The 25840-nt window shown below is 40.7% G+C and overlaps 1 protein-coding gene across 1 annotated transcript; it reads left to right on the top strand.

Annotated features, from left to right (window-relative positions):
* The first annotated feature begins 279 nt into the window (after positions 1-279).
* Positions 280-25840, top strand: RRP1B (ribosomal RNA processing 1B). The gene is made up of 16 exons (XM_059821590.1): positions 280-412; positions 5069-5151; positions 6109-6166; positions 6883-6968; positions 8001-8062; positions 10289-10418; positions 11886-11950; positions 12505-12668; positions 13238-13332; positions 14174-14271; positions 14776-14795; positions 15227-15352; positions 16158-16894; positions 20444-20590; positions 21349-21415; positions 22505-25840. Exons 1-16 carry the CDS (start codon positions 280-282, stop codon positions 22693-22695), a joined length of 2262 nt encoding a protein of 753 aa, XP_059677573.1. The 3' UTR covers positions 22696-25840.

The raw sequence follows: 25840 nt of genomic DNA, 5'->3' as shown, positions 1-25840 counted from the left end.
GGCAGGTGCCTCCGTTGGTTGCTTCTGTCCCGTTCATACCGATAAGTTTTCAAACTGTGCGAGACGGGATTGAGATGACGCTCCCGCAGCGCCTCCAGCAGCCACCCCGCGGGGCGGGGCCGCTCCCCTCCGCTCCCTACCGCCACGGCGCCCGCCCTGTGATGACGGCAAGGGCGGGCGACAGGGGTGTCGGTGACGCCATCAGGCGGCGCTCGGCTCTGCGGGGCGCGGCGCGGCCGGGACGGGCCCGGACGGGACGGGCCGGGACGGAGGCAGGCCATGGCTCCCGCCGCCGTGCAGCCGCCCGAGGTCCAGTTCGCGCAGCGGCTGGCCGCCAACGAGAAGCGCATCCGGGACCGCGCCTTGAAGAAGCTGCGGGGGTACATCAGCGTCCGCACCCAGCGCCCGGCAGGTAGGGCCCGGCACGGCGGGACGGCCCGGCATGGCCCGGCTCGGGGTCGGCGGAGCCGAGGGGGGCCGCGGCGGCGGGGGTCTGGGCCCGGGCCTGGGCCTGCGCTTGGGCCGGAACCGGGGCCGGGGCCGCTGCCGTCAGCGGTGCGGCGCGGGTGAAGCGGCGGCCCCGGCAGGCTGGCAGCGGGTGGGGAAGCACGTGCGGCGGAGAGCCGGGCCCCGCCTCCTGGTCCCCGGCCCGGTCCGTCGCCGCGGGGCCGCCACCGGTGGGGTCCTTTGGGTTTTTTGGGGTTTCTTTTTCCTGTAAATTGTCTTTTTCTTTTGGTTGGTCTTAATTTTTCACTTTTACGCCTGTATTTCGTCACAGGAAGTACTTGCTTCGGTGACCCCGCAAGCGCCGAGCGCGCTGCCGGCAGCCCTTAGAGGAGCAGAGGGCCTTTCGGAGCCTGGCCCATAACGTTTCTCCGCGGGCAGGCTGGGGCTCGGCGCCGGCTCAGGAGGCTGGAGGACTCGGGGAGGATCTGCTTGGCCCGAGGGGGGGCGGTTCTTGCTGGCGGCATTAACATTGCCGGGATGAGAGCCGTATAGCTCACACGCTTATTCCCAGGAACAGGACATAAAGGCACTGAGCTGACCCAGACTGAACCCACCCCGGTATATGGAGCACATAGTTTCATTTTCTGCTATGTCACTTGGCGAGGTGGTGGCTGCCTGTTTCCGTGACTGATACTCAGGAGCATTGGAGGGAATTGAGGAAAGCTCAGGAGTGTGTCAGCACTTGTATAATTGCAGTCAATTCTCTGCTACCCATTCAGATTGTCTGGGTTACCAGTTACCTCCACATTCATGGTATCAAAAGCTTTTTTCCAACAAGATTTATTATCCTACTTGGAGCTGTGTACTGCCACCTTAGAACCAAGAGTCCAGTGCATGGGCACTTCAGTGGTGTCCCTGGAGACAGCTTGTGTCTAGCCGTGCCAGTCTGAAGCTGCCTGCACCTGAAGGTGCCTCCTGTGCACCCTCTTCTTAGGGACGCAGGTTATAGGAGGCTTATGAGGTCAGTCATAGCATTGCGTGAATGCATGGATGCAGTTCAGTAAACCTTCCTGTTGGAGTGATAAGGAGCATGGTGCAGAGATGCCCAAGAGATTCTGTGATGTTTCTGGACTGCTTTTTCCAGCACACTGTGTTGCAAGCTGGACACAACATGGGAGGGAAACTGGTCATGAGCATTTGCAGAGCACTGTGTCTGACCTAGTAAACCTTCCTGCAGCATTTGGGAAAGTGGTACTGAGCATTAGGCATAGACAGTCCTTTGGCTTGAGGAAGCCAGCCTAGACCTGGCACCTCAAGAGTGCTGAACTGAAACTGGAATGCTGGTTGAGCCTGAGTTAATTCCTTGAAAAGACACTGGGGAATAGATGTTGTTTCTTCCCCGTACCATCTTCCCTTTCCAAGTGGTATTTGACCCATTAGCCACATTTGACAGAGGGAAGAGCACATAAGAACAGCTTTACAGGGTCAGGCGAGACAGTCAAATAGCCCATTATCCCAGTTTTGACAGTTACCATAGGTCTAGGGGATGCCTAGGGACTAGTAAGAGCATGCGAGTGTATGTTGTATTCCTCCCAAGTACCTTCTGAGCCTCCAGTTATTTTTAGCTCTGGAGACATCCTAAGCTGGACATGGCTTCTGTGTTCAGTAGTGCTCTGTGCATCTCATTGCAAAGTGCAGATTCCTTTAAATTTGTGGAAGTAGCCTGCCAGATGGACAGGAGTGCCCTAACCAAGGGAAAAAGGTTGCAGGTTAAGCTAATGCCTTAAGATATTAGGAAACCACCACAAGGAAGTTGTCAGTTGGGATGTGAACCTTTTGCATGTTCAGGTCAGCCTACCATGAAATGCAAATGAGTAGGAAACAAAGGTGACTAATTTCCAGAGCTCTTAGATTTACTTACTGTTTCGTACTATTCAAGCTAGTAATACTAAAATAAAGGTTAACTTCTTTGGACTTGGAGAGAAAGCATTATGTTCAGGAGAAAGATTTTTTTAAAGTTATTTATTAATTAGCAGTCTTATATCCATCCAGCATTCTGAGAGATGAGGCTCGCATGTTAGATAACCCAGCTAGATGCTCTAACTTGAACAGTTGAGAACATGCTAACTTTTGGAAGAGGTGGTGCAGTTCACCTGACGTTCACCTCAGTCGAATGTTTCGTAAGTAGGCAGGACTGCTCAGTGTGGTCCGTGCTAAGGCTGAATTACAGGTCATGCTGGGGAAACTTCTTCAAAGAGCTAGAGCTTTTAATTTTCAACAAGAAGTTAAGCTCTATAGAAGCCACAGAACTACTGAAGCTCTGAAGTCATCGTGTGTACAGTTGAACTTGGATGAGTTCATTATTCCTTGGAAGTGGGGTTTTTTTTTTGTATTAACTCATTCTTCTTAAAGTCCTTACCTTGAAAGAGAAAAAGAGCATGCTGTACTGGACTGATAGTAGGAGGGTAGCTTTATGGAGACAATCAGTAAATGATTTGGTAAAAGAATAGTAAATAAAAGTAACTTCCAGTAAACAAGGAAAGATTGCTGGGTGGTTTCCTGTGTGACAGAGCTGCTTTTATTTAGGCCCGGATCTATAAAGGATTAATTTCGTTTCTGCTGAAATGAGCCCATGTGGATCTGGTCCTTGGACATTATCTAGAACAGGAAAAAATGCAACAATTTTAATGATAGCAATGTCAAAACAGCATAACTCCCAAACAGAAATGCTAACAACGCTTGCATTAAAGGAGCACGTCTTCACTGAGTGGTTGTAACATTACTAATCCAAGCTCCCACACTGTACATGGGGACAGAGTTACAATCCAAACACTAAAACCAAAATCTTTCTCAAGGTAGCTTTGAGGTAAAGAAGGCCTTCAGTTTTGCGCACCGTGGTTGCTTAATACTAGAGATTCAGTTTAAAATAACTTTGCTTGAATGATTATTATTTGCCAGCTGTAGATGGCAGAGCACATAAAGTTGAAAAATGGAAAACCTGATCTTAAAACTACTTTTTGAGTGACTAGGATAAGAGACTTGCTCTAAAACCTTTCGGTCAGGGTCCTTTGTCAAATGAACAAAGGACTGCCTAGGACACTTGGCAGTCAATGTATGAAAGGCAACCCCATGGAAGTATCTGTTCCCTAGACAGGGAAGAACTTTATAGGTAGCAGCTGACATCCTGTGGACATAAGCCTTATATCTTGATGCCTCTGTAGAGTTAGTGCTGCGTGTGAGGTTAAGCCTGCTTCTTACTGCTACATACGTAGCATATAATTCTGTTAAGAAATGTTATTAATTTTAATATTTCAATGAATATTAAATCAGTGAATCAAATTGTTTCATATTTAATCTTAATATTACTGACAGATCTAAGTTAAATTCATAATTAATGCTTAATATTACTAGACATATTGTTTCCTATGCAGCATTTTGCATATTTCCTTCGCTTACCTCTACTTCCTTTCTTTTTAACCAAGCATGACTGTAGACAGTTTGACTAACATGTTTACAATTTTTTTGTCCGAGTGGAGAATGATGCAGTAGTGATAACTGCTTTCAAATCATTTGGTCCCGGGAGGAGGTACTAAATTTAGACCTAGTACTGGGTCTCAGGCTTTTTGATTGGCAGACCCCTGAATATTTTTCAAAAGTGACAGTCATCTTTTTGGGGCAAATTTGAGTTTACTGATGATGATTACCTTTTCAATGTGTTTTTTCTTGAAATTACTTCAGAGTACTCAATAGGCCACAGTTTGAAAATAGCTGTAGTAGGTTATTGTAGCTACCTTGTAACAGTATGTCATTATAATTTTACTTCCCAGAAATGTATTTGATGTCATGAATAATCCAGTTTTTAAAACATTCTTGAACAACTATTACTTAGTAGAATTTTATTTTCTGTGTAGTACTTCCCTTCTATAATGTGTGATTTTGACTAGAATGTGAATTTTTATACTGTTCATAGTGAAAATATTCTTTGCTGTTAAAATTCAGATAGTACTGTACTCAAGACCTACTGCAATGAAAATATTTTCGTTATAGTTGCTTAGGCTCTTTGATTATGCATTTTAATACAGAAGTAAATTTTTTGACTGCTAGAAGCATATTCTGTCAGAACAAGTCCCTAGTAAGGAACAAAACTATTGGTGAAGTAAGACTTTATTTAAAAAAAACAAAAAACAAAAACCAAACCAAAAAAAAAAAAAAAAAAACAAAAACGAAAAAAAAACCCCAAAAAGCCTTGTCAGTTATGTTTGAAGATTTGCACATCACCTCTGTTGCAAAATTAGATATGATGCACTCATTAAAAATATCTCTCAGACTTGGTGCTAAAAATATGCCAGAGAGATTTATCAGAATTATCTTAGTATTCGTCTCTAATCTGTGATTTCTTTGAAATCTTTGTTACTTTGGTACAAGGTAGAAGCTTACTGTCATGGAATCACTGAACTACTCCAAGTTGCCTTCCAATTAGTGTGTTCATAGTAGGAACCAACGTTTGCCTAAGAGAATATAACAAAAAGAAAGAGGAAAGCAGGGAACAGAAGGAACTGTATGAAAACATTTTGATGGAAATGTGGGATTTTTGGTTTTCATTCAGACTTCTGTACCGTAGGTGGCTTCAGCCAGGAAGAACTGCTAAAAATATGGAAGGGCCTGTTCTATTGTATGTGGATGCAGGATAAACCTCTGCTACAGGTATAGTAACTGGTTTTATATTTGCTTGAGCAAGTCTCTTCTAAAACACACTATAGGGACATACTAATTTAGAATAGTGTAAATGACCTTAATGAGTTTTGCTTACCTTTTTTTTTTTCCTTCCCCTGCTGCTCATATGTGGCACGTGCAGGAGAGGTGACTAACTCGGTGATCCTCACCACATGAACAGAAGCCTAAACGGCATCATGTTTGGAGTCACCCTCTGAATGGCAGGTGTGGCTCCAAAACCAGAACTGAAATACCGTTATGAAGTGCATTGATTTGGTGGAACTAAAGCAGTAACAGCAGGTTGCCCTTAACTGCAACTACAATGTACGTGCAACCTTTAGTTAGCCTAGTTTGGAAGTTTCACACTTCCTTTGGAAGTTTCACACTGCCTTTTCTTTTGTTAGTTCAGTGGTACTTTCACTACTACTGGGTTTGTCTCTACTACTGACTTTTGTTGACTACTACCAGTTTGTCTCCCTACTTTCAAAAGATACCAGTTTTGGAGTACCAGATCTTAGTAACCTCACTTAATCAGTTTTCAAATCACATGTCTGTTTGCATGAATAAGGTTTATCTCATACATATCACAGGGAGCTCCACCTACAAATAAGCTATATGAAAACAGTACCCCTAAAGTTTTACATCGTTTGTTAATTCAAATACGTGGGATTTTTCTCCTCCTAATTTAATTTTGTCTGCTATCAAAAAGATGATTTGTGCAGAGATCTGGTGAAATGAACAGGGCTTGATACCCTTGAATCTTCTCTTACAACTGACCTAATCCCAGTAGAAGGATAACTGTAGTACTAAAGCATCTGTTAAGAGAATATTCTTAATTTTGAAGGGTGTGTCATGATATTCATACTTCTTGCTGTTTTCTGGTTCTGTGTTTAGTGAGGAGACCAAGCTCTGAAATGTGCTATACTAACTATATTTATTTACTTTTAGGAGGAACTTGCAGACAATATCTCACAGCTTATCCATGTGATTCAGAATACAGAGGCTCGTAAGTACTATTTAATTTTCAAATGCTTTGTAAGGTACTTTCACCTTTGGGAGTTTTGAGGCCACTATCACAGTGCCAGAAGAGAGACAGCCAGATAGGGGTGCTGCTTTGGTTTTTTTCTTTGCTTTTTGTCCAACTGGTGTGTGTGATTGCATTAAGGGAAGTATGAGATGCAGTTTATTTCTGGTTGTTGCAGGGGAAGAGTTATATCTCCAGTGTGATAAAGGTGAGACTTTGCAGGGTGGGTAGCAAAGTGAACTTGTCCCCTTATTTTGCCATTCTGCACAGACTTAATTGTTCTGTGTATTTCCTACTCAAAACCAACCTTGTTTCATGAGCTATTAAGCACCTTGTATTCAAAATGCACTGGAAATAGAGTGCTTAGTCAATGCCAGAACTTGCGTGGGTAGAAATGAATGCAGAATGGATATTTTGCTCTAACTTGTGTGAATATAACATAGAATAGATACAAAGCTGTCCCTGTAATTACACTCGTCTTTAAAAGTAGCTTTTCCTTGGGTTGTTCTGAAGTTTAATTGACTTGTCCCTGTACCCGTCTCAAGCATCTCTTCCCATAGCTCTATCCCTGTCACTAGGAAAATCCCTAAGGAAATGCATCACTTTCTCACGTTGAAGTGATTTCTTGAGATTCTTTTAGGTTAGCAGTATAAACTGTTATGCCAGACATGCAGCTATTTTTTCTTACTCTTTTACAGGACACCTGTTCATTCAGACATTTTGGCAAACTATGAACCGTGAATGGAATGGGATAGACAATCTGCGTCTTGATAAGTACTATATGGTAATGCTAACTCTATTGTAGATCTTTTCTTCAAGAAAAGATGTGGTGGTGGTGTGCTGGAAGGCAGCTTTGTCTGCACATGCATTTATGTATATTGTAAGAGAAGACAAGTGACTATCTTCTTGACACATTGCAAGAGATACTTGTTTTAAAGGCTTTCACTCATGCAAATCTAAAAGCCATTACAGTTTATGTCATGCTGCAAGTGCATTCTTGTTTGCCTTTCTTTATAACATAGTGATGTTTCTCATTGATTTCTATTCAGAATACAAATACTGTCTCAGAGGACACTGCATCAACATCAGTCATTTAGATCAGACTGTTTAAAGACTTTTTTATGACTTTGTAAAGTAGTTGTCACTAGAACCCCAACTTTACACCCCTAAAGTATCCACTGTAGTACATTCAGCTATCAGAATTCTTTCTATAGGAAACACTATATTAAAACAAATAGTAAAATCAGTGAGAGAAGAATCTTAAAAGACCTACCTTTGTAAAGAACAAAATCACATTAATATTCTTCTTTGAAAGAAGTTAATTGCTGGCACATTCACTGCTGGTTTTTTTGTTTCTCAATGTTAGCAGAAACCAGGTATTTCAGTAAGTGGAGTGTTTTGAGCCAGTTTAATGTAGCTATTTTACATACAGCTGTCTCAGTGCAAGTTTCAGGTAAATTAAATTATTATTGTTACCATCTGTCCCATATTGTTGTCTCCAGTTTAAGCTGTGGGTTTTTTTAGATTTGGCAGCACTTAATGAAGAAATCAGGGTGATGGAGCAAGAGAAAGCTGTATGGTAGAAATGGTCATGGATTTTTCTGGGCTTAGGATGTGAAAATAGTTTATTGTCTTTTGAACTTCACAGCATCCTTCTGTGGCTTGACATGATAGACAAGTCTGTCAAAATGTTCATATGAGGAAGCTTTCCACCTTGTTGTGCTATGAAGAGGTTTACTAAGAAGTCTATTCATATTACAGTCACAGTAACTCTGTTTTCATGAACAACATGTATAACAAATTTTGTACTTTGCAGCTAATGCGTATCATTTTGAGGCAATCCTTTGAAGTGCTGAAAAGAAATGAATGGGATGAAAGGTAAGCAGATTTCTGAATGTAGTTGCATCATAAAGAAGTTGCCCAATTTACCTTTATCAAATACATTTCCATTTAATAGATCCTTTTTCTCCATAGATGGCGCTGTCATGAAGTCTTAACACTAAGGCGTATTTGTTCTCCAGATCCCTTTTGATATGTAGCTTAGAAACAAAGTTAGGTGTTATGCTGCATTAAGTTAAATACATGCTGCAATCAATAATTCTTACGTTCACCTAAGCCATCTAGTGTGTGTTTCACAGAAAGAGATTTAAGAAAGTAATTCATGTATGCTTATGCAAAACCTGAACGTAGGAGCTTGTTGTGTGGTATTCCAAGCAGTCGTGAAATCTGAGGGCTCCAAATTTGTAATGGAGTTTGCTAGATCTGACTGATTTAGCCAGGAGATCTATCAACGGAATATCACCTGTGGAGAGATTAGGCAGGGAACCTGCATCCCAGAAAATAGAGAAAAGGGATATATTTTTTTTGTTTCTGTTGTTTTGCTGATAGGCTGTAACTTTTTTTTTAATTTTTATTTTACTGTCTTTAATCGTGGTGACTTGTCTTTTGATAAGACAGAACTCCATAATTGTAAACTGGCTTCCTGTTTGTTGTATACATCAGTGGTTTTGTTTGTATTTCTTCCATATTCTATTAAATGGCAAGTAATTGCAGTCATTTTGGTCTCTATAGAGTTCTTGTGCCACTTCTAAGCTTGCTCTGTGTTTAAATTGATGAAGAGCTTTAAGTCTTTTAATTAAAAGTGCTTGATAACCTAGTATTAAGGTTATCCTTTCTCTTGCTTTCTGAAATGTGGAATGCATATAGGCATGTTTTTGTGTAAATAGAAAGGTGTGCAAAGCTAAAGTACACCCCATCCCCTCTGTTCTACCTTAATTTTGCATTGGGTAAATGCCCACAGGTTGAAGAGATGAGAACATTCCTTGACAGGAACAGAAACTCTGGGAGGAGGTTTGGTAAAGCAAAGCCCTCCTTCCCCACACACATTCCCATGGCAGAGACACGGTCACCCAAACTGATGTCTGACAAGGTTTCTCAGGGCTTTGGCCTCCCTTTTTCCAGCTTCACTGAAAGGATGGCCTGGAGGCCCTTCACCGCCAGAGGAGGCAGTGTGGGAAGAGAAGATTATGGTTCTTTTCTTTGCAGAGTGAGGGAGCTCAATTCCTGCCTTTCCCTCCTAGGTGGAGCCTAGAAGCTGCCTAGCATGTCTTCCATTTCTCTTTTCTTTTAAAATGCTTTTAAAGAAAGGAGTATTAAAGTAAAACTGAAATAATCTTTATGGTTTTGGAATGCTTTAAATTCTCTTTGGAGCTGGAAACGTTTGCTCTGGGCAAAATTGCAGGAAGTCCCACAGAACACCAGGGGAGAAAGTGTGGAATATACAAAGCTTCACTTCCCTGAAAGGTAGAAAGGATAATCCTCAGGAAAAAAAAAAAAAAAGAAAAAAAAGTCCCAAGTGCTGCTTAGATGCAGAAATGACAGCATGTCTCTTTGAGCCATGTCATTCCAGCAGTATTTGTTTGTATTCCAGAAGTCAGTAACTGAACAGAGCCACAGTCCTACTTGTACACAGCTCAGTCACTTCTGGCTTGAGCTATTGGGATGATGGTTTTTTTATGCCTAGCTTAGCCCTCAATCTGTTCTAGTAATTGTTTTGGTCAGTGGATAACATGCTTTAATGAAGACAAAGTCTGCACTGTTGAAATGAGTTTGAGAAGGATCAGTATTAAATTTAACCCTTGGATGTTCACCAAAATGAAAATCGAGTCATAAAATGGAAGGCTACGAGGTGGTGCCCATCAAGGATGGATAAATTGGACAGCTGTGTCGTCGGAATGCCCTGCTCAAATGGCAGAATCCCTCCTTCTACCCATCAATCATATGGCATAGTAAACTTCAGTCCAAATTAAGGTGTGAATTTTAGAACAGTGATTTTCACTGTCACAAACTGCGTTGAGTGGATTGTCTGATGCTACAAAATCATCTAGACTGTAAGGACTTCTGATTATGGATGGATTTTTTTAAAAGTTTGCTTTAAGGTGTGAAAATTGGTCACTGGATTTATATCTTACAAGTGTTGGACAGCCATCTTAAAGAACTTGTAAAACTGTAAATGTCTAGAGTTTGTTTTCAGAGCAAATAGAACATGAGGAATTGAATATGAATATCTTGTTCTTTTTTTTTCTCTTTTTTTTTTTTTTTCAGTTTAATCGAATTATTGCTGCAGCTACTAATGAAAGAAGTTATGGACCCAGACAGCAATGCTCCCACGGGGATAAAGTTACATTTCATTGATATCTATTTGGATGAATTGGCTAAAGTTGGTGCAAAGGAGGTTAGAAAATACGTTGTAATTTTCTTCCTGGTTAATGTTAACTGTGGCATGCAGCATTTTAGAAGAAATATAATTTTTAGATTATGTATGTTTTAACAGTTTTAAATGTAACATAGCAACATTGAATAAGCATGAAGAAAGTGACTTATTACAATGTATGCTTTTACTTTTGTTCATGTCTTAGTGTAGACAGTGAGAATATAGTAGTTTCTCTCAAATTCCTGAATACTGGTATACTGCTCCAAATTGAGGTTGGAAATAGCAATAGAAAAGTTATACCATTCTCATTTGTTTTTTTCAACAGAAAGGACTTAACATCTTTTCCCTTGTGTTAACGTGTTTGCCAGTCTTTGCTTTTGCAAAAACTGACGTAAAGCCTGCTCTTGGCTGATTGTGTAATACAGCTAAATAGAGGGAGAAAGTGAGCTTTCAAAGTTGTCTATTATTTGCTTATTGTTGGCTTCAAACATTGTTGCCTGTGCATTGAGCAATTTACCCTCTACCTCCAGTCGTTCGTTTTGCTGATGACATTTGTCTTTCTCTGCTCTGTATTGCTGTTTCAGTTGACCTTAATTTTGGTTGATGTTACAGTGCTGCAGAGTTTTGCAGCAACTGAAAGCCTGTGACTGCAGCTGTCACTGCTCAACTTCTTCAGAAGAGTCCATCTCCTGTTACTCCACTAGGGCGAGCTGCCTGCTGCCCCACACTTCGTTCCAGGCTTCTGCTCATTTACCTCCTCTTGTTTCTGGCATCTGATACATCTCCTCGCAATGGATGAAGCTGTTCACAATTTTCCATTTGTATTCTTTGCAGTCAGTACTGAAAGCAATCCTGCCTGCAGCTTCTGTGGTTCTGGATTGTGGAATGTGAGAGAGAAGACGTTTGCACGAGAAGTGCCTGTACTTGGAGCCCAAATAATTTCTGCAGCTCCACAGTCACAAAACCCTCATTCCATGGCTAAGCCACTCACAGGAAGCATGGGGAATTAGTCCCCTAGACTATTTGAAATCACAGCTGATGCTCATAAATTGAATTTAGGGAAGGATTTTTATCTTTAGGACTACTGACAGTGTTTTGGTGCAAGCGATGCAGTTAAGAGAAACACAGGTCTTACTCATGTCTGCTACAGGCCTTCTTTGTGAAAGAGCACAAAATTACTTAAGTTTTCTCTGCCTCATGTTTCCATATCTAAAATAAGAAGCTTTGTTATATTTCTGTACTCAGTACATTAAAGTCTGTAAAGCAGTCAACATTTTTCTAATCATTCTAGGGAATATCTGGAAGTTAGTGGTAGCAGTGGTAACAAAAAGTCACTGGTTACTCCTGTCAGTTGGAATTAGACACTATGCTGAAAGACTTTGACTTAACTTCTTAAAGAAGATCCCCCTACACCAAATATTCAAGGAATTTGAGTGTACACATACAATATTTACTGTACTAATTATTTTTTTCTTTCTAATCATACAGCTCACAGCAGACCAGAATCTCAAGTTCATTGAACCTTTCTGCAAAATTGCTGCCAAATCAAAGGAGTAAGTTTAATGAAAGGATAAATATTTTTTTAAGAATTAAGAAATTCTGCATATACTACTCCACATCATAGTAAATGGATTGAAGAAAGGTCATAGTATAACTTCAGAATGTAGAGAAAGAAGGATATTTTACTAATCGATGTGCCCAGTCATTTGGAGATAACTTGTGTTTATCAAAGCTATAGATAATCTTCATGGATTTTTAAGACCTATATCAACCTCTGTTGGTTGGTTTTGTCTGTTTGGTTTTTTTAAACATGCATAGAACAGCTAAGCTGGTTGGATTATTTGTTGTTGCAGTGTAATATAGAGCAGCATATAAACACAGTGAAATTTAAGAGGGGAACATTGGCAGGACACTATTTGGATTAAAGAACTGCTGTTTAGGAAGTAACAGGTTCACTTTCCTCATCTGGAGAGCTAAATGCTCTTCCACTTTCTTCTTTCTTATCCATTTTCCCTGTATCCCTCAAATTTCCATTTTTTTAATGTGAGAGGGGAGGGTGTGTATGCTTCTGCCTTTTGACTCTCATCCCTGCTCTCTTGTAACACAGTCGATGTGTGCTGCATGCTGTAGCTGCTGGTATCTTTGAGATGATTGTGGATCAGTCCCCCTACGCCATCGAGGACCTAATGAAAGAACTGGGTAGCAACAGTGATGAGGAGGATGTGTCTGAAGAAGACAAACAGGAAGATGAACAGGTGCTTCAAACCAAAGGTGAGGAGGAAGTTCTAAATGGCCTTGGTAATACTTGCTAGGATTTAAAAATCTGTTTCTTAAAAATACATTTCTGCTCTGAACCTGTCAAACACATGTTCAAGGTGTGTAAGGATAGTTGTGTTTTCCTCTCTGCCCTTCACATGTGCTTGAACAAAGTGACTGCAAAAATCAGTGGTGTCTATAAAACCAGGCAATATCAGCTTTCTGCAACAGTGCTAGATGATAACCCGGTCTGGCTTTTGGCTCTTGGATGTCCCTAACATTTTTTAAGAAGATGAGGTTTTGGCATTCTGTGGGAGTTTTAATTTAAAAAAAAAAAAAAAAAAAGGCTGAACAGGAAGGTTTTCGATCCAGGTATACTTTGGCACAGAGGCAATTTTTTAAAAGGTGCTCAGATAATGTCACAGTTGTGTATTGCATAATGGTGACATAAAGTAGTTAAATCAGTCCAGGCTCACAAGATCCCATGAAGAAAAATGCACCTGACTTTCCGTCTATCAGAGCAGTGTGTGCTGTCTTGGCTTTTACAAACAAAACATTAATGTTCAGTCTTTTTTGTATAATAGCAGACAGATGTTTGTCAAGAAGATCAGTGCAGAGCTCTGAAAAAACAGAGGACGTTTATGAAAATGCTGATGGTGGTATCGGGACTGTTCTTCAGGTTTGTGACTTGCTTACTCTGTTATTGATACTTCCCTGCTGTTTTCTTTTTTCCTATCCCTGTCAAGAGGTACACAAGTAAAGGGTGTTAATTAGATAAACACGTTACAAAATTTTAATGTCCTTCAGTTTTAATGTTAGGTGGTATTTATGTAATGTGTACTCTGTGAGTAGTTCATAAGAAAATAAATCCATGTCTAAATTCTGAATTCTTCTTTCCTCTCTCCCATACTTTCTTTTTTCTGCTCCTCCATTCCTGTTTCGGGAGTTCAAAAATGTATGGCAAAAGCCAAGTCACTGTGGGTGGTGAAGCAATCAGCATAAGTTTCACTGACAATAAGAATAAAGCTAATGGATGATGGGATACATAGGAGAGAGTGTAACGTTGCAATTTGGGGTTTTTTAGACCCTCTTCCAGTGCAGTGTAGTGGTTTTGACAGATCCACCAGTCAAACACACATGCAGGTAGATACGCTTCATGTGTCTGTGGCTTTTAAGCAAGAATTAGGACATGACACACTTTAAATCTGATATTTAGCTAAATATTTGTGGGAGTTTTGAAGTTCGTTGGCTTCTCTCTTGAGTAAGAATCAAGGTTAGGAATGTTTGAGAAAGTGATACTGAGTTCAACTGTGCTGTTAATGAAGCAACCATCTGTAAAAGTCAGTATACATGTGTGAAGGGGGTATAAATTTCAATAGAGAAAAATAATTTGGATTTAAAGGAAGTGGCTGTTTAAAGGATGTGTATGCTACTTGAAGTGTTGGTAATATGAGTTGCATTGGGTTATCTTGCATGGATAAGCTCACTAAGAAAAGCTGTATCATACTTTTCTCCATCAGTTTGATTATAAGGCTGTTGCTGACAAACTCTTTGAATCGGCGAGCAAGAAAAATACACCTTCCCTTAACAGAAAGCGTCTGTACAAGCTGGTCAAAAAGTGAGTTCTGTTGAAATGCACCTTGCATGTGCCACCTTGTCCTAAACAACTTTTACTTTGCTTTCTCCTCACCCTCGTTTGTCCCGGTGACAATGTCATGACAGCAGGCTTGTCTTACAGCCCTGGATAACATGCATAAGGTGCCTGAAACCTGTGCTGCTGTTCCTCATTGGTACTAGGCAACTCCAGCTAGCTGAGGTGTATCTACACTGGGTGGATTTGTACTGCGGAATGTGACGTTTGTGTGTGATGCAAATTACAGATATGGGAGAAGTGCTGAATTGCTCTTTTCTCAGTAATTTCAGTGATTTGGTTTGAGTTTTTGGATTCTGAGGCAGATCTCTTCTGGAATGAGCTCTTTGTAATTTCCTGTGTAAAATATGTTGTTCCTATTTTGACAAAACCATAATAAGTACAGTGACACTATGCTTCTAGTGTTATTATTGGTACTAAACCAGTAATACTGTTTTGTTTTTCCTTCTTTCCCTTCCACCCCTCCTCCAGGTTCCAGGACTTAGCAGAAGGTAAGGACTGAGCAGCATACAGAGACAGTAGTTTCTTTCCGTTAAAGAATATATAATGTTCCCGTACAATGTGTATTGCAAATTTTTTTTTTTTTTTTTTTTTTTAATTGTATTTCAAGGATACTGTTTTGGGGTTTTTTGTGGGGACACATTACACGTTTTTGGTGAGATGGCCAAATCCCCTTCGTAATTTGAGCAGCTGTGTACTTTGTTCTTAAATGAAAGATGATTATTTTTACTTAAACAAATAGGAATCATTTGTATGATTTTTTTTTTTTGATTGAGTGGGGAACAAGGACTTGATTTTCTTTCTGTGGGAGTTATTCTCTATATGAACAGCATAACTGTTCATAGAAATAGAACTAGAAACATAGAAACTGTTCAATAGAAAATACTTAGTTTTCAGATACCATATCCTTCCTCCTCAACAGGAATCTTCCCCCAAGATTTTCCCGAAGATGTTTCTACAGATGAAGATGATGATGAATTCAGCAGGGGAAGGCGAAAGAAAAAAGCTGTCAAGCCTTGGGAGAAAAGCAAGTTGGAAAAAGTAAAAGGTAAGGTGAGATCAACCTTTTGAAGAGAGACGATGTGCAGTCACTTGTGTAATTTGGCGAAGTATCAGATACAAGCTGTTCTGAAGAAGGCAAACTTGTTCAGGGTGTGCTGATTTGTATCGTGTTGTGATGAAGGTTAAATGTGAAATTAAGATCTCTCTGAAAGTGGTGGGAATTTTGTTACCAATTTTGAGGCAAGCATCACCTCAAAAATTTCATTCAAAAGCAGAACTGGAAGCAGTTGTTTGTGTTGCTCCATTGAGCAGTTCCATTTACTGTAGGAAAACAGAAACATGTCAGTCTTCTTAAAATAGGATGGCTGTTAGAATATAGGAATTTGGGGATGATTCTGGAAAGGTGAAGAGAGTTACCGAGAACCACATGCAAGTATATCTAGCATCACAGCTTATATTGACATGGCACAAGCCCAATCACACCCAAAAATATCTCACCAAACTACTGAACCCCTGAGTTGCCCTTCTTATGAGCTTAACAGGTGGGTAATAACAACATTTTCTAGCAATATTACTGTACAAAATAGGGTTACCAGAGGGAATGGCTTAGATGTTAGCTGTGACAAGGCAAGATCAGCAAAATATTAATTAGGCTAGGCATCAGAGGAATGAAATGTCCTGACCAGCTGTAATCGTAAAATTGTTGTGCTGGCTGATAGCAGAAAAATGGTATGCCTATCTTAAAAGAAAAGGGAAAAAAAAGGAAAAAAAATAGAATAGAATTCAGTTGTTGTAAGTACCTTTGTGTTTCACATCTGTGTTATATGGCATTCTTTTTGGGGTGGATTTAGAGGATGAACAAGAGATGTCAAATGCAAAGGAGGCCTCAGTTCCCCAGAAGAAGAGGAAAAAAAGGAAGAAGAGGGACAGCCCAAGTGCTGATTCTGGAACAGCTGATGGAAATTGTGAGGAGGCAATAGCTGAAACATCTGGGTCTAATGTTTTTAGCAAGGGAAAGGTGCCAGAAAATAACAAGGAAAGGAAGAAAAAGAAATTGCTAGTAAATGAGGCAAATGAGACCACAAATGTAGCAACTGACACCAGAGAAAATCACAGTATCTCTGCGCAGAACAGTGCAAGTGACGCAGAACAGAGTAAAAAGAGTCAGTTGAAGAAAGTGAATCCAAAAGTGCAAAATGTTCCTGTAAAGCCAACATGTCAGAATGGACCAGCTAATGCCAGTGAGGCAGAGGACGTCAGCCCATCTGTCACACCATTAACGCCTAAGGTCATGAAAAAGAAACAGAAAGCAGGGGCCGTCTTGGTGAATGGGGATACCCTTTTGCAGCAGACTGACATGAAATCCAACAAGGAGGACTTGCTGGGGACCCTGTCAGGAGATGCAGACTCTGAATCTGCGCCCTCCAGAAAGATCAAATTGAAGACAAAACTAGTTGGTTTGGAAGGAATGAAGGTCTCCAGCCAGAAAGCAGCAACCTTGAAAAAGAAGAGAAAAGTAAAAGAGGCGTTAAACTCTGTCGAAGCCAATGGAGTTCTGGAGACTGCATGCAAGAAAAGCAGGAAGAGGGTATGTAGATCTTATTCTTTTCTCTGCCTTCTTCATGAACTGCCGGGCTCGTTTTCAATTTGGCTTTAGCCTTCTGAGTGTGGGGCTTCACGAGCAGGCTGCATGCTGATGTCATCATGCATTGTCACCAGAAATAACTCAATTCCCCAGAAATCCACAGCCACTGCCACAGTCTTACGCCAGCCTGTGCCAGCTACTCAGCTGAAAGAACTCATCTAGCTGAAGCTTGGGTTGTTAGGGCATGGGGTTGTCTTTTTCTTTTTTTTCTTTTTTTTTGATCTCTGGGTTACATACTCTTTTGCATGGGGTCTCTGGTTGAGCTTACAGCATGTTCACAAAGGGCATGGTTTGGCAAAAGGATGAGCATGGAAGACGGAACATCCCTTTCTCAGCAGCAGCACACACTTGATTACTGTAAGTTCCTTGTGAAATTGCCCTCAGCAGTTCCAATAGTGGCTTCTTTTGCTAGCTCACTTTATGAATGGTCCAGTTTCTTAAAAAGACAGTTCTGGTTTTTTTGCTAGGAAGGTATGATTGTAGGCATCTTCAATAATTTGTGTCTTGCAATTTGGGAAGAAGCTAGTTTTCCCCCTCTCTACCTCCCACCCCCATTTTCTTCTTGGCAACAAGTAGAATAGGGTTGATTTTACTCAGCGGTTTGAGAGTCAAGGGGCATTTTGCACAGTGTATTTTTGGTAGCGTGGTTACGAGAGACAGTGCAGGGGTTCTTTCCTCTCCTGCCACTGACATTCTTTTAACTGCTCATTTTCTGTGTATATATTCACTCTGAAACATTTAGAGGTTCAATTATTTTGTTGGAAGTCTTGTTGACATTCTCACTTTGGTGGAAAGAAAATTCATAAAGCGTAAATGAGATTCAGTATACAAAACAAATCCATCTCCCTCTAACTAAAAAGTGCGTGTTATTAGCCTATCAACTCACCTCTGTTTGACTTAACTAATCATACAGTTTTAAACTTAAGTAGTGCAGGCTTATATATGAACTTGATATAACCACTCAGTCCTTCAAGGGAGAAAAAATGCATTTTGAAACATTGCTGAAATAGTATTACAATAGTTTTGACATTTTCTGGGTTTTTATGATACAGTACTGAGAGGAAAGAACCAGAACATTTCTCTCTCCCCAGTGTGCAAACTGCATTTTTCTCACTGCAGGGCTTCCCAAGTGGGAACCATTGGCTTTGTCTCCTGTTGTCTATATATTCCATGTTCCATACCTTGTCTTTCTTTCTCTATAAAAGCTTAGTTTCTAAGAAAATCTGATTATGCCACCCCCATTTGTGAAACTTTGCTGCAACTGACCAACAGGTTCAAAGACCTGCGATAGATTCAAGATGAAGTTCCTGGAAGCTTCACGGAAATTAGTTGTTGGCACAAATTAGTGTAGCTACTGAGGGAAGGAGAGCAGCATGACCCTAGCACTTGTCTGTTGGCTGGCTGGCCAGTCAGTGCATGGGCTAGTGGGCCACTCTTCCCATGTGTAATACCAAAGCAACTACAGCATTTGCTGTTTCTTGCCCAATCCAGGTAGCTCTGCATATATGTGTGTGTGCAATGGGAGCAGGACGATGGAGACAGGGAGAGAAAGTTGGGAGTTGAGTCAGGAGGAGCATGAGAGTATTGCTATAAGAAAGAAGTGAGCAGGGTAAAGCTAAAATGCACAAATGTGGAAGAAATTAGGCTTTGTTAATTTTGTTTTCATTGCTTGAGAAATAATGTGTTGTTTTATTTCCTGGTTTTAGTTATGTAATACCAGTCTTGTGCCCAGAAATCATGAGGGGCATGTTTTGATTCTTGATTTCAAAGACAACACACCCCCCAAAGAAATAGCTTCAAATATTGAGAGGGAGGAGGAGGGGGAGAAGGGGAAAAAACAGATGAGGGGATCAAGTACACCCTGAGTAAGTTTGCAGGCGACACCAAGTCGGGTGGGAGTGTTGAACTGCTCAAGGGTAGGAAGGCTCTGCAGAGGGGTCTGGACAGGCTGGATTGATGGGCCGAGGCCAATTGTATGAGGTTCAACAAGGCCAAGCGTCAGGTCCTGCACTTCAGTCACAACAACCCCAGGCAACGCTACAGGCTTGGGGATGAGTGGATGGAAAGCTGCCCAGCGGAAAATGACCTGGGGGTGTTGATTGACAGCCGGCTGAATGTGAGCCAGCAGTGTGCCCAGGTGGCCAAGAAGGCCAACAGCATCCTGGCCTGTATCAGAAACAGTGTGGCCAGCAGGAGTAGGGAAGTGATTGTCCCCCTGTACTTGGCGCTGGTGAGGCCGCACCTCGAGTACTGTGTTCAGTTTTGGGCCCCTCACTACAAGAAGGACATTGAGGTGCTGGAGCGCGTCCAGAGAAGGGCGACGAAGCTGGTGAGGGGTCTGGAGCACAAGTCTGATGAGGAGCGGCTGAGGGAGCTGGGGTTGTTCAGTCTGGAGAAGAGGAGGCTGAGGGGAGACCCCATTGCTCTCTACAACTACCTGAATGGAGGTTGTAGCGAGGTAGGTGTCAGTCTCTTCTCCCAAGTAACAAGCATAGGACGAGGAAATGGCCTCAAGTTGCACCAGGGGAGGTTTAGATTGGGTATTAGGAAATACTTCTTCACTGAAAGGGTTGTCAAGCATTGGAACAGGCTGCCCAGGGAAGTGGTTGAGTCACGACCCCTGGAGTTTCAGAAGGCTAAAGGACATGCTTTTTCACTTTATTTAAAGCAGAAGTGATTTTGAAATCAAAAGAGGCCATATCCCTGGACATTTTGCACAAAATGGCTGCAAACTGCTTTAGGAATTTCACCTCTGTAGGTTGCTGTAAAGCATAGCTGAACTTCCCCTCACAGTAGTTCACAAATACCTGGGGTCCATAGACAACAGGTTGGAAAGCTCTGGAGCGGTGCATTTCATTAGCGGCGCTGCTGGTACAGGTCCTAAGAATTCCTTTGTGCTGAAGAAGATTGCTTTAAATGGCAATATTCAGTATGAATTTGAGGCAGCAAACTAGTAGCAATACACAGTAGCTGGATATTTGAGAATGCATATGGACTTCATATTCCGCTTTTTTTTCTCCGAAGTCTCCATCTTAGCCTAATGCTGAGTTTGTTCATTAGTTGCATATCTTATCCGTATAGATGTAGAAGAGATTTGGCTTAAAGGCAAGAAAAAAGCCCGCATCAGTGCTTGTGTGCAGGAGAGCTGCATCAATTGTAGGGCAGCCTCACGCACATAAAGAAAACATCTTTCTTTGCACTCCGACGGGCCAGGCAAATGTATTACAAGTTCTTCCTTCTTTGCTTTGCAATGACCTTCCTATTTCTGCGCAGAGCCTGCCTTATACTTCTGTTCTCGGTCATGCCAATTCAAAATTAACTTCTTAGAGTTAACCATGATGATTAGCTTACGTGAGTACCAACTAGCTCTCTCTCAGCTGTGGCAATATTTACAGAAGCTGCATGTGGTAAGCTCTGAGCACTGTTCACTGTACTAGGTATAGTTAACTGCAGTAGTTTTGGACTAACAGCATTTTTTCCTTTCCTTTATAGGAAAGCAGTGCTGCTCTATCACCATTAAAGAAAAAGAAAGCAAAACCAGGAAGTGATTTTTTAAAATTTGAAAAATCGACTTTACCAAAGTCAGTATTCTTCAGGAAAGCCAGAAGCACCATCTCTTCCACCAGGGGATCCATGCAGGTAATGTGTTCTCACAGATGGCAGCTGAATGTGGGCACAGGTCTCTTCGCAAGCTACCTGCCCAAGCAGAAGGTGTGATCTCACTCATGCTGTCTTTTCCACTCTGCGTTAGTCTCCTAACATGGGCAGATAGAACTGGAAATGCTGTTGCATTTCCTTGTAGACAGAGTCACACATGGCTCCAGAGTTGCAGAAAATTAGTTTTAGCCATCTTTAAAATCTCTTCTTCCTTCCCCCCTGCTTTCAGAAATACCTTCTTGTTGAAAGGACACCATTCTGAACTCGCTCATTTCACAAGACAGCAAAAGCATAATCTGACTTTCAGTCTTGCTAAGGGACTTTGAGCCTCCACTTCCTCCCATTTGTGGAGTCTGGCAACAGTACAGGACTTCAAAAGACTGCCCTCTTTTCTAAACCTTTTTTAACATATAATATCTTTTCAAGCCCTCTTTGCACTTTGAGGCCTGAGTGCAGTGGGGCCAGTGTATTTAATACACAAATATCTTCCTGTTTGTTGTTGAATTACGTAATGATGTTAGGGAGAGTATGTGATTTCTCTACAAATGGAATATGTTTGCTTTTGGCTAAGGAAAACAGTGCTGTTTTAGAAGAGGTCAGTGCTCGAGGACTGGGGAAGTTCTAAATCAAATGAAGGAAGTAGGCTTCTTTGCATCAGTTTTGATGGGATGCAGGTAAAAGAACTTATAGCATTGCCTCAGAAATCTTATTTTATTTCATGTCTGTCTTTTGCTTTATAGCTGAACAAGCTGCAGTCATCCAGCTCCAAAAAAGTCACGTTTGGCTTGAATAAAAACATGACTGCTGGTGAGTCTCATAAATCTATGTGTCTCCACAGTCTCTCTTGTAGCTGAGGAGGGGGGAAGCTGTTCGCACTCATACACACCTGTACTCTTCACCTCTCTAGAACAGGATGCTTCTGATTCTTTTTTGCTTCAATATTTGTATATAGTTTAGAAACCACCCTCCAGTTCATGTCCAGAGGAGACTGTAATGTTTAGGACACTCGGCCCAACAGCTAGACTTGCGCAGTTCCAGGGTGCTGCATTACTGACTTGCAGATGGAGCCTTACAGATAGAAAACAGTGCAGCAGAGCAACAAACTCTCCTTCCTGAGCTGTCTGTTCTGCAGGGCACCTCTTAGGGAAAACACATGCACTTCAGTCTTCATTGATCACTTCTGTTTTGCAGGACAAAGGTGCTGATACGCTGATGAACTCAGGCTGTATAATAGCAAAGTTTCAGTTTTATCTTGGCTGCCTGGTGCCTTATTAATGGTAATGAGTAGATAAATGTCATTTCCCTTCTAAATCCCACATGTAAGCAGTGTTTTCTCTGATAAATAAATGTTTTGCTCCATAGCATAAAAGTTTATTCCATGTATTCATTTAGCTATTTGTTTTAAGTCTCTGAGGTGTGCTATAGGCCAAGTTCAAATGGAGAATAGTGGGTTTAGATATATGTCTTTATGTTAATGTGCATAGCTGCAAAAGGAGAAGAAAAATGCCTACGTGCCAGCAGAAGGGATAACCAAGAGTCTCTATAACAGTGCTCTTTAACAGAGTACAGCCACTTCTTACCCATCGTCATGTTTTAAACTAAAGTGTGGTGTTCTTCAAGGTAGGTGGAACACCTGTTTTTGAGGAGCAGGTTCAGAGTCTCCAGTGGTCTGTGGAACCATGGGTAGTGGTTCACAGCCTCTCTATGGATTGCAGCAGACCCCATTCTCAAAGGGACTCTGCTAAGAGATGTGCTTCACCACCATCCGTCCATTTTTTGTAAAGTCTTAGGCTTCTGATCCAGACTTCCAGGGTTGGACCATTCCACAATTGATTGACAGGCCAAATTATTCCAGGAATTGTATTTCTTCTAACTTGTTTGCTTGTTTTTCAACAGAATTTAAAAAGACTGACAAAAGTATATTAGTGAGCCCAGAAGGACCCTCCCGTGTGGCTTTCAATCCTGAACAGAAACCCCGCCATGGGGTGCTGAAGTCACCCACAGGTACCCCAGCAGGAGAGCCTCAAATGAAGAAACCATTTACTGTATCAGCTAAGAAGAGACCAACTGCTATGGACTTCTTTTAAACCAACAGATGTGGCCTACTTTTGTACAGGACATTTTGCTAACCTAGAATGTTCTCTGGAGGTATTTTGAACTTCTTTATTTTTTTAAGTTAATACAAATTGTATATACAAAATTCTGATTGTGACCTGGGTCATCGCTATTTTGACACCGCTTCAGCTGTATCTTGAAATACTTGTTTTGTCTATTTACAGAAAAGAAACAAAGCCCAATCTCTGCTCAGGTTTGGTCTACAAAAAGTATGGTCTCTGCCCATTTCATTCCTGAGAGATTTGTTCATTTAATTAGGGAATGTTCAGGGTTTTATTGTTCCAGTGATTTTTTTTTTGAGACAGTTTCAGAAAACTTGCACTTCATGCTATTAAACTTTCATTGGACAGGGCTTAAAACAGAAGAAGACAATGTAGATTTTAAACCTCCTAGTTGTTCATGTATTTTAAAATTTTAGCCCATCATTTTTTGTGTGTCACCCTTGGCATCCTGTTAATTCTTCTTCTGGAAATAATGATTACCTCATGTCTCTATTTAATAACAGCTGGACTTGGGTAGCTTTACAGATAATAAGCAAGCTTCCCCTGGGATAAGAAATGCCTAGCTGCTGAAGTGGTCATTGTGGCAAATAACCCTTCACAGCTGGTTGCCTGCTGAGTTGGGAACAGTCACCACATTATTTTCAGTAACACAAGTGCCAAAGCTGGCTTACACTTGTCATATTGTAAGCTGGCTTCTTCTATTTACTGTAACTGAAATTATGCTCTCGCACAGGAGAAATCTTTGCTATTTCCAGGTCTTTGCCCTACCCCCACTGCTGTCTTTCCTGAAGGTCTGACAAGACTCCTAGTTTTCTACTTTAGCAGCTGGTGTCACCACATTTTACCAGAACTCAGATCTCATTCAGTGAATGAACCTCTGATTGTCCTAAAGTGAGCTAGATTGGTGTAGTGTGTCTTTGGTTAGGACACACATCTCTCTCTAAAAGCTTTGGTGCCTCTCAATACAGGGTAAAACTTTACAGCCCAGACAGCTTGGTTTTGGTTTTGATGTAGAACCAGAAGAATTCTTTCTACAGCATTTCCTTGCATTAAGTTTTTATTTGGATATTTTATTACTACTGCGCATGTTTTGTTTTTTCTTTGCTGCTTTGGTAAAGAATGAGGTGTACTTCTGCGAGAAACCATTAATGTGTTCTGAGGGGGAACTGTGAGGAATGGGAGAGCAAATGAAAATAAAAATGTTTTTGATATGGTTGGAAGATTTGAAATCTTTCTTTGAAAGTTTTGCTTATGAGAATAAGGCAAAGGCTTTGCAGCAGATCTCTACATTAGTGCTCGGCTTCAAAGCACAACCTGGTGCCAAAGCAAAGCTATTAATGAAGCTTCCCACCAGTTACTTCTGTGATCCTATAAGAGAGAGGGTAGGTCGGCTTCATTACATTCTCTTATGATAACTGGTAAACATTTGGCTACTTCAGCCAGCAAAGTTAAATTTTGTGACATAATATATTTTCATACTTCAAAACTACTGTTCAGCAGTCTTTGATGCTGACTTCTGCCAGATCACTCCCCATAAGCAACTGGATTGAAACTGCTCTTTCATGGCTTACCTAGAATTTCTTCAAAATACTTGTGTACCTGTAGATTACTGGTTGGTCTCAGTTGCTCAATTCTAATCCATGCCAGTTCTTGCACTAGGTTTGGTTTGTAGTACTGCCCGAAAGTCATTTTGCTCGTCTTTTCTCATTTAAAGTGAAGGACTGAATTTTGTTTGGTTTTGTTTTAATTTGCATTCATTTGACTGATCAGTAAAGAACTCTGGAGAATACATCTGATACTTGCTGTTTGAGCAATTATTGTTCATTTATTTTTTAAAAATTCTCATTGTATATTATCATAATGCATTTTTTGACAAGACAATGGTAAGTAGGGTTTAACAAAGACTGTTCAATATGTTGTACTGTTTATCTTGTACTGTGGGTGAGAAGTCTCTTGTGGAATATGCATTAAAGCATTTGTATGTGCATGGTTGTTAATGCATTAGGTTGGAGATGCCATATTCCTTCAAGAATATAGATGCAAACAATCAGTAGGTGGATCTGGTGTGCACAGAAGAATCCAGGATCAGGATGCATTGGGATTTGGTTTTGTTTGGTTTTGGTTTTAATACATATAACCTATTATGGAAATGTATTTAAATGGTTGTCTGGATCTTTTTCTATCGGTTGTGGATCCATTGAACCTGTTGCTTGTCCAAATATTTTGCTGCCCACAGTGCTAAATGGAGAGGGCAGAAATGGCAGTCAGTTTTTCATAAAAAATTTTAGTGATCTGATTGCTTGTTGGGATTCATGCATAATCCATCTATGCCATGAAACTGGTGGAATGGTTTGTAAATATACATATTTTGTGTGTATTGTCTTCAGTGGTGTCTGGAATTTCATTCAGGACAACTTTACAATCAAAAGCACTGTCAACGCAGTTTAATCGGCATTGTTGGGTTAAATTGAATACATTACCCACAATGTTTGGATAATGACAATTTCAATAAATGCTGAAGACAAAAAAAGGAGAAATAGATGGGACATCTGAGATATTCACTGCACAGACACAATGGTATTGTAAGGAGAGATGTATCGATAGGAAAAGAGAAAAGAAAAACTGATCTGACCTGTTTGATGTTGCTTCATAGGGTTTTCAGAGTGTTATTTCAACTCTGCAGCTGCCAATTGTGCTCTGAGTCAAAGAAGTTAATGCAGCATACCTTTTAAAGGACAGTATTTTGTAATGATTGTCTCTACATTTTTGTTATGAATTGATCAACTTTGTACTTCTCAAGCTCTAATAGTTTATAATTCTTTATAGCTTTAAGAGAACTCAAAAGCACAAAATTAATTCAGCAAGGCAAAAGTTGAAATTATATTTAAATTATTGGGTATGCAATCTCTTTTATAGTCTATCAAAGCTATGTGACTTGGAAAGCATCAAATGCCCTCTTTGTCATTTATTTCCTGTGCTTAGACTTAATTGCAGGCAGAAAAAAAAATCCATGTGTCATTTTATGTACCTCTGCAACAGAATTGTTAATACAAATACAGTGTCTAAGCATTACATCATTTAGTCTAGTCCAATAAACCATCTTTTTTTGTGGTCA

This window comes from Gavia stellata, chromosome 1 (assembly GCF_030936135.1).
Source record: "Gavia stellata isolate bGavSte3 chromosome 1, bGavSte3.hap2, whole genome shotgun sequence".
Classification (NCBI taxonomy): domain Eukaryota; kingdom Metazoa; phylum Chordata; class Aves; order Gaviiformes; family Gaviidae; genus Gavia; species Gavia stellata.
Note: the sequence above shows the minus strand (reverse complement) of the source record. Positions and strands in the feature narration are given on the sequence as shown.

Excerpts from the sequence above, each read along its gene's own strand:
- RRP1B (XM_059821590.1), top strand. The coding sequence starts at position 280 with ATGGCTCCCGCCGCCGTGCAGCCGCCCGAGGTCCAGTTCGCGCAGCGG. Across the intron at positions 8,063-10,288 it reads AGAAATGAATGGGATGAAAG|TTTAATCGAATTATTGCTGC; the intron begins GTAAGCAGATTT and ends TTTTTTTTTCAG. Across the intron at positions 11,951-12,504 it reads ATTGCTGCCAAATCAAAGGA|TCGATGTGTGCTGCATGCTG; the intron begins GTAAGTTTAATG and ends CTTGTAACACAG.